At 38.9% G+C, this 15931-nt stretch overlaps 1 protein-coding gene and 1 long non-coding RNA gene across 5 annotated transcripts; one reads left to right on the top strand and one right to left on the bottom strand.

The window, feature by feature from the left end:
- Window positions 1-4753: 4753 nt before the first annotated feature.
- Window positions 4754-5416, bottom strand: LOC143890921 (ethylene-responsive transcription factor ERF109-like). Its single transcript, XM_077395594.1, has one exon. It carries the CDS (start codon window positions 5414-5416, stop codon window positions 4754-4756), a length of 663 nt encoding a protein of 220 aa, XP_077251709.1.
- A 4800-nt stretch (window positions 5417-10216) lies between these two features.
- Window positions 10217-14491, top strand: LOC143890757 (uncharacterized). Of its 4 annotated transcripts, XR_013255239.1 has the most exons (7): window positions 10217-10355; window positions 10481-10513; window positions 12530-12629; window positions 12962-13161; window positions 13338-13676; window positions 13831-14127; window positions 14211-14491. It is a non-coding gene; the product is annotated as an uncharacterized LOC143890757 (long non-coding RNA). The 4 variants fall into 4 exon arrangements; XR_013255238.1 differs by having other exon boundaries at window positions 13831-14491; XR_013255240.1 differs by lacking the exon at window positions 12962-13161 and having other exon boundaries at window positions 13831-14491.
- Window positions 14492-15931: the final 1440 nt, after the last annotated feature.

Here is a 15931-nt window from a genome sequence, read left to right as displayed (position 1 = left end):
AATGAGAAGCAAAAAATGAAAAATGCTACACTAGCCTAGAATTTTATACCTAGATTCCTACTAATTAAAGCTCGATCTTCTAATGGAAGAAAGAAAAAATATTAATCTATTGTCCTACATCACAAAACGACACAGACAAAACACCTACTATGATGGATAATTGAATTAAAGAGAGAGACTCACCCTAGAAGATGAATTCATTGCTTTCTTAATTCAGAGAAAAAGCTACAGCTACGACAAGTAAAAAGTGCAGTGCTAGAAAGTAAAGATAAAATGCTAAAACATGTTTGGATTTTGGTTATGGGACCACTTCCTTAGAGACAGACGTCTCATTATATAGTTTTATTTGCGTAACCGCTCTTTATGAAAACATGTTCTCTTGGATGGAACTTTTTTGGTAACTGCCAGTGCTAGGCTCCCTTATTCTCACGTCCTTGATTCTTCTAGGTAGTTGTTGTAAACCTTCCTACGATTGCAACTGTAGTGCTACTTCTTTGACTCAATCTATCTGGATACCAACTGCCCAGTCCTTTAGCCCCCACTACTTGGGCTTTCATCCACACTCTTATCAAATGCAAAAATGGCATACAACTCTACTGACTTGGCCCAACGAGTTGCTACTTGTTGATTTGGTCTTTTCCATGACGGATCATGCCCAAAAATGGGTGTAAAAAATCCTTAAAAACTTGAGAACTCAATTGTGTTGACTTGACCCAACTCGTCCATCAACCTAAGTCAAACAAACCCAAAAAAATAACTCGAGCAACCCAAGCTACAAAGCTACAAAACGAGTTGACTCAATTTTTGGTTTAGTCGACTTGACTCCAAATTTTAGTACTATGACGTCCGCTCGCAAAGTTTACAAGCATGTCTCTGTTGTTTCCCGTCTTCTCCCTTTTGTCACATCTGAGCAATAAAATCACTCCTGCCATGAAATCCTCTATGGAGGGTCCTCAATTCTAAAGGCAGCCCATGGGCAGACTGGTTCCATTCGAAATACGTCAGGAAGAAAAACTTGTGGACTGTCAAAGGCACCTTCAAACCCATCATGGGGAGCAAGGGGAATTTTTCGGATTCGTGAGGAAGCCAAGCCTCATATATGCTACTGGGTTGATAATCTCAATTCCCATCAACACATCTATCAAGCAGCTCATGGATCAGGACATTTGGAAAGAGAATTCTATTGTCACTGAGGGGGATGAGTTAAACCAGCTGATTCCTACGGCCTTGATTGATACTGAGGGGGATAGAGAAAATGTGAATCATCTCTTCTTCAATACGTGGGCCCTTGGACTTTGTTTGATCGGAACCGTCTATTTTTGGCCCACCTGATAATCATTCCAAACCGTCTTATTTTGTGGGCTCCCCATGGACTTCTTGACCCAAAGCAACCTTAATTCCGTTGAATTTATGTGGGTCTTCCTAATTGAATCCAAACCGTCCACTTTGTAGGCCCACCATGAACTCCACCACCCAAACAAAATTAAATTCCTTGCTGACCTTAGATGGGGTCCACTTAAAAAATAATCCAAACCGCCTTCCTTAAATTCCATGGCCCTAATGAGATGAGGATGATCCAAACCATTGATTAAGAGATTAGAGAAATATGGGCAAGATTTCATATTTAAGGCTCCAAATTGTTAAATTTAAGTGCATATTTTGGGTAGCTTTATTTTATTTTTATTTTGAGTGATTTAGTGAGGGCAAAATTGTATTTTCTGTCCATGGACATGTAAATGTTGGTCATTTTGCCTAGCTTGCACATGTGTGAGCCACATATGTTTGCTCAATATTTTCCCACTACCTACCTATTTCAAATTCAAACCCTTGCTTGGAACTCCAAACCCATCATTTCCCTAAGCATTAAAGACTCGACTTTCCCACACCCACACCCACTTACCCAAGCCATTCACTCTCTATTTCATTTGACTAAGCCTATTCTCATTTACTTCACTTTGGTAGAGATTCTCTACCATCTACCTAGGCCTCCACTGAAGCTCTCTTGTGTGCAAGCTTTCCTCTTGAAGCTTTCTTCCTTTTATTGTTGTTTATCTTGTAGTGTTGTTCTTTCTATTATATATTGAAGCACATCTCTTTTGGACATTGTTCTTCTTCTACTTGATTGTTCATCTTGGGTTAGTGTCAACTTTGGTTTCACTATTTGAGAAGAGGATTTTCCAGTGTTGTGAAATCTGTCTTCCTCTACATAAGCCAAAAAAAAAAACTTTATTCTCTCCCACTTTTTAATAAACGTTTCTATATAATGAATAAAAATATTGCTATGCATAAGTGAAACAATTCTAATTGGGGTGTGATCGACCTTTCAAAAAGGTTGCTCATTCATGGAGGTGGAAAGCCCATTCCAATACTACAACTAGTAGTTGTAGTTACACTACTTGCAGTTGTAGTAGCAGTTGAAGTGAGTAGAGGAAATTCCTCCCCTCCCATTCCCAACCAATCCAGAAATTCATCTATCCCAAGAAAGCCAAAGGGATCATTCTCTTGTTGGTTTTCAATCGGCATCAGGGCCAGGGCCGGGGCCGGGGCTGGAAAATTTTCCATCTTAGAAGGAAAAGAAACTGTAATGTTGGGATGTTCATAAGGCAATGGCTGATGTTGCTGTTGTTGATTAAACTCTTCTTGTGGTGGGTTTTCAAGGAAAGGAAAATTGAGCTTCGCACGGGGCCCACGGAATTCAATCGCCACATTATCATAAGCCCGAGCTGCATCTTCTGTGGTATCAAATGTGCCTAACCAGACTCGAACCGCTCTACGTGGGTCTCTAATCTCTGCAGCCTATTTACCCCACAGCCTCCTTCGGACGCCCCTATACTTCTTATTACTACTACTAGTTTGTTGTGCAGTAGAGCTCATTGGAACGTCTATAGGAGGAGATTGGAATTGGGATGGGGTGGTCTCGGCAATGTCAATTGGTGGTGATTGGAATTGGAATTGGAGTTGGAGTGGAGTGGTTTCGGCAATATCGCCACCGGCGATAACATGGGTTAAGGCTGATACCATGATCGCGGCCTCGCGTTTGCCTGAGATTGGAAAATGAGAGTTTGATGTGTCTCCTTGTTGTGTTTGTGAAGCTTCTGATATTTTGAGCCTTTTGGAGGTTAATGAATTTTTTGCTTTGCCTTTTGTTTCTTTCTCTCTTTTTGTTTCTCATGTAAGAGAGAGAGAGAGAGAGGGGGGATTTATAATGAAGGAGGAGTGCTTATGTGCACGGTTATCGTACGCGGACTAGAAGATCCATCTGTATCTGGTTGGACGGCGTTAGGCACGGTGGAATTTCAGAGGTCAGCTGTTTTTTAGTGTCTGTACGTGACTTCTCCTTTTTAATAGAAAAGTTTATTAAAAAGTACGGAATGCGGGCTCTATGTTTCGACGAATTACGGATTATGGGCACCTTTTAAAACAAGAATTAAACACGGGCTAATCTTCAAAATCGGGTGGTCAGAAGACCTGGACACCCTTCTGACATCGACAGAGTCCTCAAAGGAGTCTAAATGCCCCTGGAAAGCTATCATGCTTCTTGACAGAATTGAATCCCTTCTTACTACCTTCAATGATTGGAAGATCACCCACCTTTGGAGGGAAGGAAATCAGCCCGCTGATTTTCTCTCAAAGACGGATTGCATCTGCAAAGGAGATGATATCCAAGCTCAAGACATCCCGCCTCAACTGCTAGATCTTATTGCTCGTGACTCCACTGAAGCTCCTTATTATAGATTGTAATTTAATTTCCATGTTTAATGCCTCTATAAAGGCCCGCTCTCTTTTCCTTCGATGCCTTGGGGTGCCTGTTCCCCTTTGCTTGGCCTTTAAGCCCCCTGGAATTTGTAATCCTCTCTTATTTCAATAAATCTGGTAGGGGTCCTTCCTAACCCCAGCTTACCTACCAAAAAAAAAAAAAAGTTTCAAAATATCTTGGTTTGATGTGACTTGAATGCGAGTCCAAAACCAATTGTTGGACCAAAGAATAGACGTAGGTCTTTGAACTCAACCTGTGGTCATAATCTAAAGCCGACAGAGCCACATTTATTTAAAAATAATAATAATAATAACAAAGGTAATGATAAATTAGCCCCCCTGCTTTTCTATTTTTGCCCCATTTTACTGTTTCTGTGACTTGTGTCTAACAACCAGTAAACTAGAATTGAATCTTGATATCTTTCCGTGTAGATTTGAATCAGCAAATAATTGGGTCTTTTACCAATTGTCATTTATTTAGGGGATTCAAACTGATTTTCATTTACTTTGTAGGCCCACCATGAACTCCACCACGCATACAAAACTAAAATCGTTGCTGACTTTAGATGGGTCCCACTTAAAAAATAATCCAAACCGCCTTCCTTAAATTCCATGGCCCTAGTGAGATGAGGATGATCCAGACCATTGATTAAGAGATTAGAGAAATATGGGCAAAATTTCATATTCAAGGCTCCAAATAAGCCAAAAAAATACTATATTCTCTCCTACTTTTTAATAAACGTTTCTATATAATGAATAAAAATATTGGTATGCATAAGTGAAACAATTCTAATGGGGGTGTGATCATTCATGGAGGTGGAGAGTCCATTCCAGTACTAGTTACACTAGTAGCAGTGGTGGCAGCAGCAGTTGAAGTGAATACAGGAAATTCCTCCCCTTCCATTCTCATCCAATCCTGAAATTCATCTATTCCAAGAAAGCCAAAGGGATGATTCTCTTGTTGGTTTTCAATCGGTGCCGGAAAATGGGAGCTCTATCATTGTGGTGGAAAGTCCATAGCAGTACCACAGTTTGTAGTTGTAGTTGCAGTACTAGCAATTGAAGTGAATATAGGAAATTCGTCCACATCCATTCCCATCCAATCCTTAAATTCCTCTATCCCAAGCAAATCAATGGGATCATTCTCGTGTTGGTTTTCAAGTACCACAGGTGCAGCCAAATCAATCTGAGAGGGACAAGAAACTGAAAGATTTGGGTGTTGATATTGTTGATTATATTGTTCTTGTGGTGGGTTTTGAGGGAAAGGAAAATTGAGCTTCGCACGAGATCCACGGAATTCGATTGCTTTTTTGTCATAAGCTCGAGCGGCATCTTCTGCGGTGTCAAATGTGCCTAACCAGACTCGAACCGCTCTATGGGGGTCTCTAATCTCTGCAGCCCATGTACCCCACGGCCTTTGACGGACGCCCCTATACTTCTTCTTATTCGCGGTTGTCCTACTATTTTCCGCTTGGGATGTGAAAAAATGGCACCCCAAACAACCATTGATACCACAATATTGACAAGTAGGAATAGATGAAAGACTAGTTTCTTCTGGAGTACAACTCGGGGCATTCTCCTCCGGAGGGAATTGGAATTGGAATGGGGTGTTTTCGGCTAGCTCTCGGCCGGAGATGACGTGGGTGAAGGCGGATACCATGATCGCCGCCTCTTGCTCGCCGGAGAGCGGAAAAGGAGAGCTTGATTTCTCTCCTTGTGTTTGTGAAACTTCTGACCTTGATTTTGCTTTTCTTTTTATTTCTGCCATTGCACTCTCTCTCTCTCTCTCCCTATGTTTCTCATGTTGGAGAGTGGGGGAATGGGAGGATTTATAAGGAGTGCTTAGGTGGAGTGCCAGCTGTGCAACTTTATCCTATGCGTGTATGGTCGGTCACGTGGCTTTTGTTGTGTGAACCCTTATTTTTTGTTGTGTGCACCTTAACAGTGTGTATGGTGATAGGACATCTGTGGTTTTGGACGGACATTGGAGGGGTGTAGTTTTGGGGGCTGATAAATCCGCCTCCTTTCTTTTCCATTTTCGCCCACTTTTAGTACTGGTTGTGAGTCTTGTGACGTTTTATTGCAAATCAGTAAACAAAAGTCTCTCTCTCTCATCCCGCTATTTGTAAGGCGAAAAGCATCATGAATTAGGCGAAAAACCCGACATTTCGGATTTTGGAGGACAAAACCAGTAAAAGACATCGCAAATTTCATCCCACGTCAAACAAATAAAGCTCTAATTTCCAAACCGAAGAAGTTTGTGTATGAAAGCGAAACCCAAAAAAATGAAGAAGAAAAGGACAAAAACACCATCTTCAACAACTATGGAAACAGATTCAACGACTATAACTGTAAATATTCAAGAGACACAATGAATTTTCTAGTAAGTATTCATTTTGATTCGATCATGTAGTCACACCTTAGGGTTAATATGGAGTAGTTAGGAGAAGACGACCAGCCTTAGGTTTCGCCGAACCATCATTTAGGACCTTTTTGCTTTTGAATTCATGTCATAACTTAGTCTGCATCCTTAGATCTTTCCCTAGTTCTTTATCCTAGTTAATGGCAATTCGTCCATTCATGTCATAACATTGTTGTACAACCCATACTTCTGGGTCCCCAACTTTATCTCTCTCTCCAACGTGAACCACATTTGTTAAAATCTTTGAATAAGGTACGCCCCACCCATACATACATATACTTATTCTGTCTCTCTCTTCTCTCCTTAAACAGGGCCCAACAATGAATGGTTTAGATCCTTGAAGAAGGTGGACACCATAAAAATGTATTTAATAAAAAAAATACTTGGGCTTACTTTGTTTGAAGATCCAAACAGTTCAATTGTTTAGCTTCAACGCAAATAGTCTATGCCCCAAAGTCATCTCGATGATCCCGAAAGACTATTTACATTTGGGCCCAATAAACGAACGGTTTGGATCTTCAAATAAGGTAGGCCCAAGTGAATTTTTCTTTTAAAAACCAATAAAATGCAATTGCCGAATTTACGTTGTTTAAGAATTTCACTAGTTGGTGGTCAGTTTACAAAGATAAGAGATAAACTCATGTTTTAGGTGTTTTATGTGTGTGTAGGGGGCGGGGTGAGCGGGGTGCGTGGTTGATGGGAGACCAATGTTAGCGTCCAAAATAAACTAATAAAGAAGTTCCTACTCATGAGATTTTATCTCCCTTATTTAGGCCATGTGTCGATTTATCATATTTGGGAGTCGATTTATCACTCCCTTTATTTTATTGTCGACATGATAAAGTTGGGATATATGTGGACCGGTCAAAACATGGGAAAGGATCTCTCAATGACATGATAAAGTTGGGATATACGTGCACCAATAAAACAAAGAGGAAAGGTGGAAGTGAGTTGGGGCTATATCAAGGGTTCCTTATTGGCGAGAGTAAGGTGGAAGTATCAAGGGTTCCTTATTGGCAAGTAGTTGTGGAGATTTGGAGAAGAACAATTCTCTTTGTGGGTCCGGGTCATTGGAAGTAAGTATGGTTCATATCATGGGCACTGGGACTCTGTTGACAATTTTAAAATCAAAGGTCTCACGGTTTGGAGGGACATCTTGAAGTTGAAGTCGTTATTTGCTCCTGGCGTCCGATTCAGAGTATATAGGGGGGATCGGATTCGGTTCTGGCAGGATCCTTGGTGTTCGGATGATCCCCTTCAAGTGATGTTTCCTGACTTATTCACCGTTTCATCTCAGAAAGAGGCCTGGGTATCGAAATGTTTTGCAAGGGACCAAGGGAAAGTGGCTTGGTCTCCTAAGTTTCCCAGAGACTTCTTTGTTAGGGAGTTAAGCTCTTACAGCGCCCTCCTCTCCTTATTGGATTCTTGCTTCAACAAGTCTTCGGTCGTAGATCGTCGGATTTGGATTTGGAATCCTTTGGGGATATTTTCAGTCAAATCTTTTTATAACCATCTGATCCCTTCTTTAGTGGAGCATGTGTCCTCCTCGGTTTGGAGACAATCTTGCCCTCCGAGAGTTGCTTTCTTTGGGTGGTCGGTTAGCCGGGGCCGCATTCAAACTATGGATTTTTTGAGGAAGCGAGGAATGTGGTTGGTAGACCACTGTCCTCTATGTTTATCCGCTGGGGAATCCATTGACCACCTTTTCATACACTGTAAGGTTGCTCGCCATATTTGGGGTCTTATTTTTTCTCGTTTTGGAATCAGTTGGGTCCCCTCCAACTCTATGGCTGAATTCATTCAGAGTTGGGCATAGACTCCTTGGAAAAGGAAAGGCAGAACGCTATGGAAGCTGTGTCTCCTGGCCTCATGGTGGTTCTTGTGGAAAGAGAGGAATGCTCGTATCTTCGAAGGGAAGGCTAGATCTCCCTATTGGATTTATATTCAGTTGATAGCTGCGGTCATATCCTGGGCTCGAAGCCTTCCTTTGTTTCGTTTTGTTTCAGCTTTCGACCTCTGGGAAGGATGGTCAATCATATGCTTGGAATCGGCTACCAAGGTGAAAATCCTCCCCTCCTGGACTCCTCCTCCTCCGGGGTCCCTGAAGCTTAACTTTGACGGATCGTCTATCGGCAATCCAGGAGTGGCAGGAGTAGGGGGGTTATGTAGAAACCACAAAGGGGAAGTCCTATGGGCCTACTCGGGGCCTATTGGAGTGGCAGACTCAAACGAGGCAGAGGTCAGAGCCGTTCATAGTGGGCTTCTTTCGATGCCTCGTCTGGAGTGTGATAAAATTATAGTCGAAGGGGATTCCTTAAATGTTATTCGCTGGCTTTCGGGCGCCGCTTCTCCCTCCTGGTGATTTTTGTCTCTCTTAGAGGAAATAGAGGATACATCTAAGGGCTCCTCAATAGTTTTTCGCCATGTCAGGAGATCAGCCAATGCGGAAGCAGACTCCCTTGCCAAGAAAGGAGTCTTTAGGGCCGCGTTTGAGTGCTTTGACTATCTACCTCCTTGAATTATTGTACTGCTATCTTTGTATTATCTTTGTTCCTTCAGGACCACCTCGGTTCTGTTTTTACATATATATATATATATATATATTCTGTTGCCCTGTTCAAAAATAAAATAAAATAAAACAAAGAGGAAAGGATCTCTCAATGAGGAAAAGTGAGACTTTGATTATGGTCGGTTGAGGAAACTTACTATACATAGAGGAACAACATAGAATATAAACATGAACCTTGGACAATAAAAGGAGGTGCATTGAGAGTGGAGGAGAAATTCGATTTCAAGAAGCTCTATTTCTTGGAATTCGAAGGAAGGATTTTGGAGAAAACTTGTCAGTAGCAAGCAAGAGAGGAGGTTCTGGACTTAACAAGCAAGATTTTTTCCCCTCTCTTGATCATTGGGGTATGGCTTATTCCTCTCGTTTTGATCTATGGTTAGAATAGAAATCATGTGTTACATGCCTAATTTGCCGTAACACAAATAAAGGAAAACAAAAGGTAAGAATATAGAAGGGCATGGTTGATTCGAGGCAATGAGACCTCCTAAAGGTTCAATTCGAGAGGAACCATCACTCTCCTAGAAACATAGTTTCTGTTTTGCAGTAAATTTCTCATCTTTTATTATTGATAAACATGCCATTTAAATATACCACCTTCACCCGCATTTTATATAGATACGTGGACAATAGCAAGACTAAAAAGATAAGTAGAAATAAGAGAAATCAGAAACTAACATCAATCACAATCCTAACAACAACCACAACTAAAATAGAATCCTTTACTACTAAAAGGGAAAACCATGTGAAAGTTCGTCTGCTGCTTTTGCTAAAATTCCCTGCCCTTGCTTTGTTAATCTTCCCATCAAGTACAATATTGCAGGGGCATTTGCGTCATTTCACTCCTCTTGAGTTATGTGCAGAAATCTCGCCACCTGTATTTCTTTACCATGCCACGCGTTTTCATCCGAGGGAAGCGTGTCGTCTCAGTTTTTTACCTTTTGTTTGTAGTTTTTTCCATAATTGTCATATGTTATTACATTTTGTTTGTATTTTTTTCGTAATTTTCAAACTTTATAATCATTTCTCAGTAATGTTTCATTTAAATCTTTATAACTTCTGCTATTTTACTTTTTTTTGTAATGATTACTATTTTTGCTTATTTTTGCTTTTGCTAGCAACCTTTGCCCCATGTGCGCATCTTTGCACCAAGGATGGCCACATGCCGAGAAGTGGCATAGGAGAAGTTTGCTAACAAATCCTTTACTACTAAAAGGAAAACCCTTGAATGTTCGTCTGCATCTTTTTCCGAAATTACATACCCTTGCTTTCTAATTCTTTCTGTTTGGTCCCATTTCCCTGGGCTTTTTTGTCATTTCGCTCCTCAAGGCAGGTGTAAAAAATCCCACGGCATGTGATCTTGACCTTACCTTTCCCAGCCACGCGTTTCCATCTGCAAGAGTTCTGTCGTCTTACTCTACTTTATATTAGTCCCCATAGTTCCAAAACCCTTCCTATTCTCATTCCTCGCCAAAATCTCTCATTCCTCACGAAAATCGCACGGAGCTGCCATTAAAGAAGAGGATTCCCCACCTTCGAATCAATTTCTTGTTGGATAAGTAATTTTTCACATCATATCTGCAAAATAGGGTTTTGTGGGAGAGGATTTTGGTGGGTTGGGATATTTTTTTCCTGGGTTTTTTCTTTTGGTCACGACCGTTTCTTCTTTTGTTTGATTTTCATTTCCTGCTTGGTCTATTCTCTGTTGTTACTAATCTGATTTTTCTTTTCTTCAGCAACTGCACTATCTACAAAGGGTTTCAAGAAAGGTATGTTCCTTTGTTCGATTCTATCTCCTCCCTTATGATTTTTTATCTTCTTTCTGTTGGATTTTGCTGTTAATTGAGGAGTTTAAAACACTAATCACGAATTGATTTAACCCTCGTATGTCTGTTGATTCCCGCCTTGAAAGTGATGAATCATTTAAGAGGAAAAAGATTTCAATAGTTGGATGAATCTTGAGTCTACAACTGATCCTTTCAATACCCTGAATGACTTGATTCTATCATTGTAACTTATCTGAATCTCTTTGTCCCTTTTCTTTTTTCATCTGCTAATGGGGATGATGTGTGGATTTTAATCCTCTATATTTGTCAAGATCACTTTGTTGCCATTTTCTCCTTAGAAATTAATGTTTCTATTTTGAAATGAATGAAAGATGATGTGTTATAGATTTTTGAAATCCCAATCATGGAATCCATTTGTATTTAGTTCTTCTTTTCTGCATTTGCTAACAGAGTAAGATGCTTGTCTGTGCCTTCATTTAGGAAAATCTTCGAATAAATAGTTAAAACAATATGATCTATCTCTGATTCTTTTGTGACCCCGCCCTCCTTTAGCGTTAGTGTCCCTTGAGAAATAAGAGTTTTTTTGTTGGTCTTTCAAGGATTCTGAAGATTACCTTCTAGATTCTACTATAGAAATTTACTGTGCTCGGAAAAAAAATCTGAAAATAAACAGAATAGGAGAAACTGAAGGGTATTCTTGTCATTTTCAGAAAAACTTTTCATTGTCAAAAGGATACTAACAAAAGGGGGTGGAAATGCTTCGATAGAAGTTGAAAATGAACTCATTCCCTTGTTTTAATATCATCTGATCTTTCTCTTTAATTTACACTTTCTTAATCTGGAGTGCATGCCTACTTCATACGGTATTGTTCCTCATTTTATATAAATACTATATTGTATGTATGTTTAGTTCCTGGTTTCTTTGTGAATTTCTTCATTTTTGTGATTTCTTTGTGAATTTCTTCATTTTTGGTTCTTGGATGCTGCATTGTTTGATCTTTACTAAGTTAAGCACATTATTGTTTTCTATAGATTTGATATACTATGTTTGATTGCTGAGAGGGTTTGTGGGTTTCGGGTTCTAGAGATCAAGTTACCTTTTTTGCTTGCTATAGAGAGATTCTTCAAATTTGTAGCCGCTGGGCAAAGATTGTCCATTCCTTCTTGACAAATAGTTGGGTAGTTTTACAATGTTAAGATTGGGCGCTTTTTTCTTGGCTTTAGTTTGCCTTATCCTTAGTCCAGTCCTTGGGCAGAAGGCTTCTTTGATGGAATTGATGTATTGTGAAAGCTATGAGGTTTCAAGCTTTGGATATGGGAGCAAAGTGCCTGTTTGGTTGAGTGAGAAATCCACCGTTCAGATGTTCTGGTTCTGAATCCATAGTCCATGTGGTTTTAGTGAATGTCACTGACTTTATAATTTTTTGTTAACTTGAGCCTTTGGGAGGATGGTGCCGTCGGGGCCTCTGGCACCCGTCGGTGGTGCCCAGTCTGTTTCTCCTTCCCTCATGTGTACAAACTCCGGCATTTTGGGAGCACAAAATGGTGCTTCTGTCCCTTCACAATCTGCTTTTCCATCACTCCTCTCCCCACATTTGCAGTACAATAATAACATGAACTTGCTTGGGAACATGTCCAACGTCTCGTCTCTCCTCGGTTAGTCATTTGCCAATGGTGGGTCGACCTCTGGGGTTTCCCTTTCGGGAACCCTCCAACGTGGAGGCATTGATATGGGTGCCGAGTCTGACCCACTCTCCACTGCAGCCAATGGCAAGTGTTTTTCTATCGCTAATAAAATTAGGAATTCTTTCTTATAAGCTGAGAATATAAAAAAAATTAAAAGCAGATAGCTTTTCTTTTAACTATTCTAAACATGAAAATGAGTGCTCCTCTTAGATGCTTTATAATGGTGTAGAACTACTATAATATTTGCAATCACATTTTTTTTTTCATTTTCCATCCCACTATCATTTTCTAAGTTCTTGTTGCTCTTTTTAGGGTTGGTTTCTTCCACCTCTTATAGCCTTGGGGTTATTTCTTGAAGGCATTTTGATTTTGTCTTGTGGTACTACTGTCTAGCACAATTTCCAAGCTGAAGGTAAACTTCTCCACTATCTACAAGTTCTAAGTAGAGTATTCCAAATTATGTGAAATTTTATATGTTTGTTTGCCTTTTTTTATTTTGATCAAGTAATAGAACTTTTGCCTTCTTTGATTGACATATTTATGCTACAAAACAAGTAAGAGTAATAAATACAGCCTTAGTATTTATTAAATTGACTTCTTTGCATAATGACTCCACACGTAAAGGAATTGCTCATTTGATAGTTTAGATATGAATTTCAGTTTTGATGTATTTATGATTGTACTTATTGAGAAAAAGCTTACCAAATAGTCTAAATTAAATTTGTTGCTTACATTTATGTACAGAAAATAATATGACAAAGGATTATGGAAAAAAGCATGCTACTCATGAAGAAACATATAATGAGAAGTTACATCATTGTAATAAAGAACGTCAAAGATATGCAAACTTGTCAAATGAAAAAAAAGAAGAGCTACGGAGAAGAAGAAGAGAGGATATGCAAAAAAAAAGAACCAAAACGAAGAAGATCAAAATGAACCAATAGGTTCGTATGTATATATATATATATATGTGTGTGTGTGTGTGTGTGTGTGTGTGTGTGTGTGTGTGTGTGTGTATACATAAAAATATGTAAAACCTATATTTTTGCTTCTACATTATAAGTAATATAATAATATGATGTAATAAAAGTATGATTAATCTGCATCTGTATATTTGCAGAATTGGTGAATCTACATAAACTAAAGCAAGATGTCGATTGTGCATATTGTAAAGCTAAGCGATTCAAAGGAGAGCCCCCAACGCTATGTTGTCAAAATGGACAGGTTTCTTTACATGTTAATGAAATACCAGAGGAATTGTATCCACTATATACTGGCCAAACAAGAGACTCCAAAGATTTTCAAAAACTTATTCGTGGATATAATAGTATTTTTGCCTTCACTTCGATGGGCATACAAGTGGATAATCATCTGATCTTCACGTTGGAGAAAAATGTACTTATCAAGGGATTATGAGGGCCTGTTTTGATTACAAGAAAAAACATTTCTGATGGAAATGGTATGGATATGATTAATTTAGATGGATATTATCATAAATCATGCTAGGTTGTATGATTGCTGTTTTTTATGACGGGGAATTGTATAGTTTATGTATTTACATTTCCTCTTCGATATTTATTTTAGTGGTCTTCATTTTTTCTGTCTTTTTTCAGTTTTTCATCATGCTGGGTTGAAGAAGTAGCTTGTCATCTCCACTATTCTGATGACTCTTGGGACTGCAGTTGTTAGTTGGATTGGCCTCCCATCGGCCTTCAAAATCTTCAATTTTGGAGTAGAGGAGGATGTGAAGAACTGATATAACTTATAGTTAATTCTATTTTTGCAAATGTGGGGCATTGATGTCTATTGTTACATCTAATCTATGAGTTGGATTTGTTAGGAGTGTTGCCACTGGTTTATGGGCTGGTTATTGGGTTTATAGCTGAATATTACACTAGCAATGCATACAGGTAACCATCTAAATGTTTGTCTGGCATATTTCTTCACGGTACTTTCTGTTCCAAGAATACTTTCCCTTTTCCTTTTTTGGCAGCCTCGTGCAAGATGTTGATGATTCTTGTGGGACTGGAGCTGCTACTTGCTTTGGGATACAGATCTGTCATTATTTATATCGGTGCAATGATGAGACTTTAGAAACTCGGTTTTATTGATTGTCAAGCTTCAACATAGGAATCTTGTTACAAGGGGAAGAGAGGATGTTGTGTAAAATAAAGGGCTATGCAGAATCTTTTATTTATTTATGAAATGAGACGTTTCTAAGAGACTTGTAAGGAATCATATGTTTGTGTTTATCACATGATCATATCACCATAATCTGAGTGGTTCAAATTGCGGGTTCTACTGTTATAGTATTTGCTTCTGTCAACTACTATGGACAGCCTTTTGAGCTTACTCAAGCATTATATGCTTGAGAAAGAAAGGCCACAATCAGCATTGGATTCTAGGTAGATAGAAGTCGGTTTAGGATTTTTATTCACGCAAGAGAGAAAGAAATGAATTAAGATGGTGTTTTGTTTCGTTCTTCAACATAGCTTTATATTTCGTCTGCCTTGGTTGGTTGGAATTTGGATGATGCTATGATCTTTTTTAGGTTATTTTTTAAGTTGGGATGTTTTCCATGAAAAATGATGTTGCAGTTACCCAAGTTTGTTAGAAAGAGATTTCTAACTTAATGGTCAGAATTAGATGTTCTCCATTCAAATTCTTTTGGGAGGATTAGTATTTGAATGACAATTTAATTACGGGCAGTGATAAATTGACTCCCAAATATCTTAAACCGACTCCTCATTAGTAACGAGAGTGGATGATAGATTATAACCTTCCCCACCAAATATTGGACCACCAACCACTTCATTCACATCATCCTTTTGTTATGGATGAGTTCCAAATAGCGCACTCTCATTTGTGCAGAATCATACGGTATTGTTGATTACTATAGGAAACCCTCGTTTGCGAAGAATCATACAGTATTGTTGGTTATAGTAGGAAAAATATTTGTATGGAAAACAATAATATTATGCCTCTCCAAAAAGTTCACTGTATGGAGCTCTATGTTGATTAATGAAAGCTAGCCTACTAGGAAGAAATTGAGTTATAAATTATCTTCGCTACCAAAATGTAATGAAATTTATATTGAAATAAACAAATTTTAATAAACAAAGTAAAATACCTTAGTGGCACGTGCGGTGCACGTGCATTTTTTACTAGTAATTAAAAAAGCCTAAAAAGTACGGATTTCTTTGTTCCTCCTCCCTTAGAAATAACCTTGTCCTCAAGGTTGGATTATTGGCGAACATAATTTATTCCACCGGGGTCCCAATTCTTTTCGGCCGGCATAAATCTGTTGAAAAATATTTGCCTTTCATAATCTTCAAAAATAACAGTCGCGATCATTCGAACCCGCCTTCAACATCTGATGCGATCCAATTTGGACATTTATTTATTCCAACTACCATCAATCACAATCCTAAAAAGATAAGTAGAAATAAGAGAAATCGGAAACTACCATCAATCACAATCCTAAGAGCAACCACAACTAAAATATAATAATTAAAAAAGCCTAAAAAGTAGGGATTTATTTGTGGGAAGATGGCATCAATATGCTAGTCTAGGATGCTGATTTTGCTTTCATTGTTTATGAATTGAATCTCATAGCATGGTTAGACTGTTCATTTATTTTGGGTAAACCTAACGAGAGGGATCACAGTATCATACCCATTCTCACTCTTTTCATTAACTTAATTGACAAAGAAT

The sequence above is a fragment of the Tasmannia lanceolata genome, unplaced genomic scaffold (genome assembly GCF_043159265.1).
Source record: "Tasmannia lanceolata isolate RefF3 unplaced genomic scaffold, GAP_Taslan_0.1 ptg000013l, whole genome shotgun sequence".
Classification (NCBI taxonomy): domain Eukaryota; kingdom Viridiplantae; phylum Streptophyta; class Magnoliopsida; order Canellales; family Winteraceae; genus Tasmannia; species Tasmannia lanceolata.
The sequence above is the reverse complement of the archived record's forward strand: the minus strand, read 5'-3'. Positions and strand labels throughout refer to the sequence as shown.

What these genes read in the sequence shown, in the direction of transcription:
- LOC143890921 (XM_077395594.1), bottom strand. Translation starts at nt 5,416, where the DNA reads ATGGTATCCGCCTTCACCCACGTCATCTCCGGCCGAGAGCTAGCCGAA.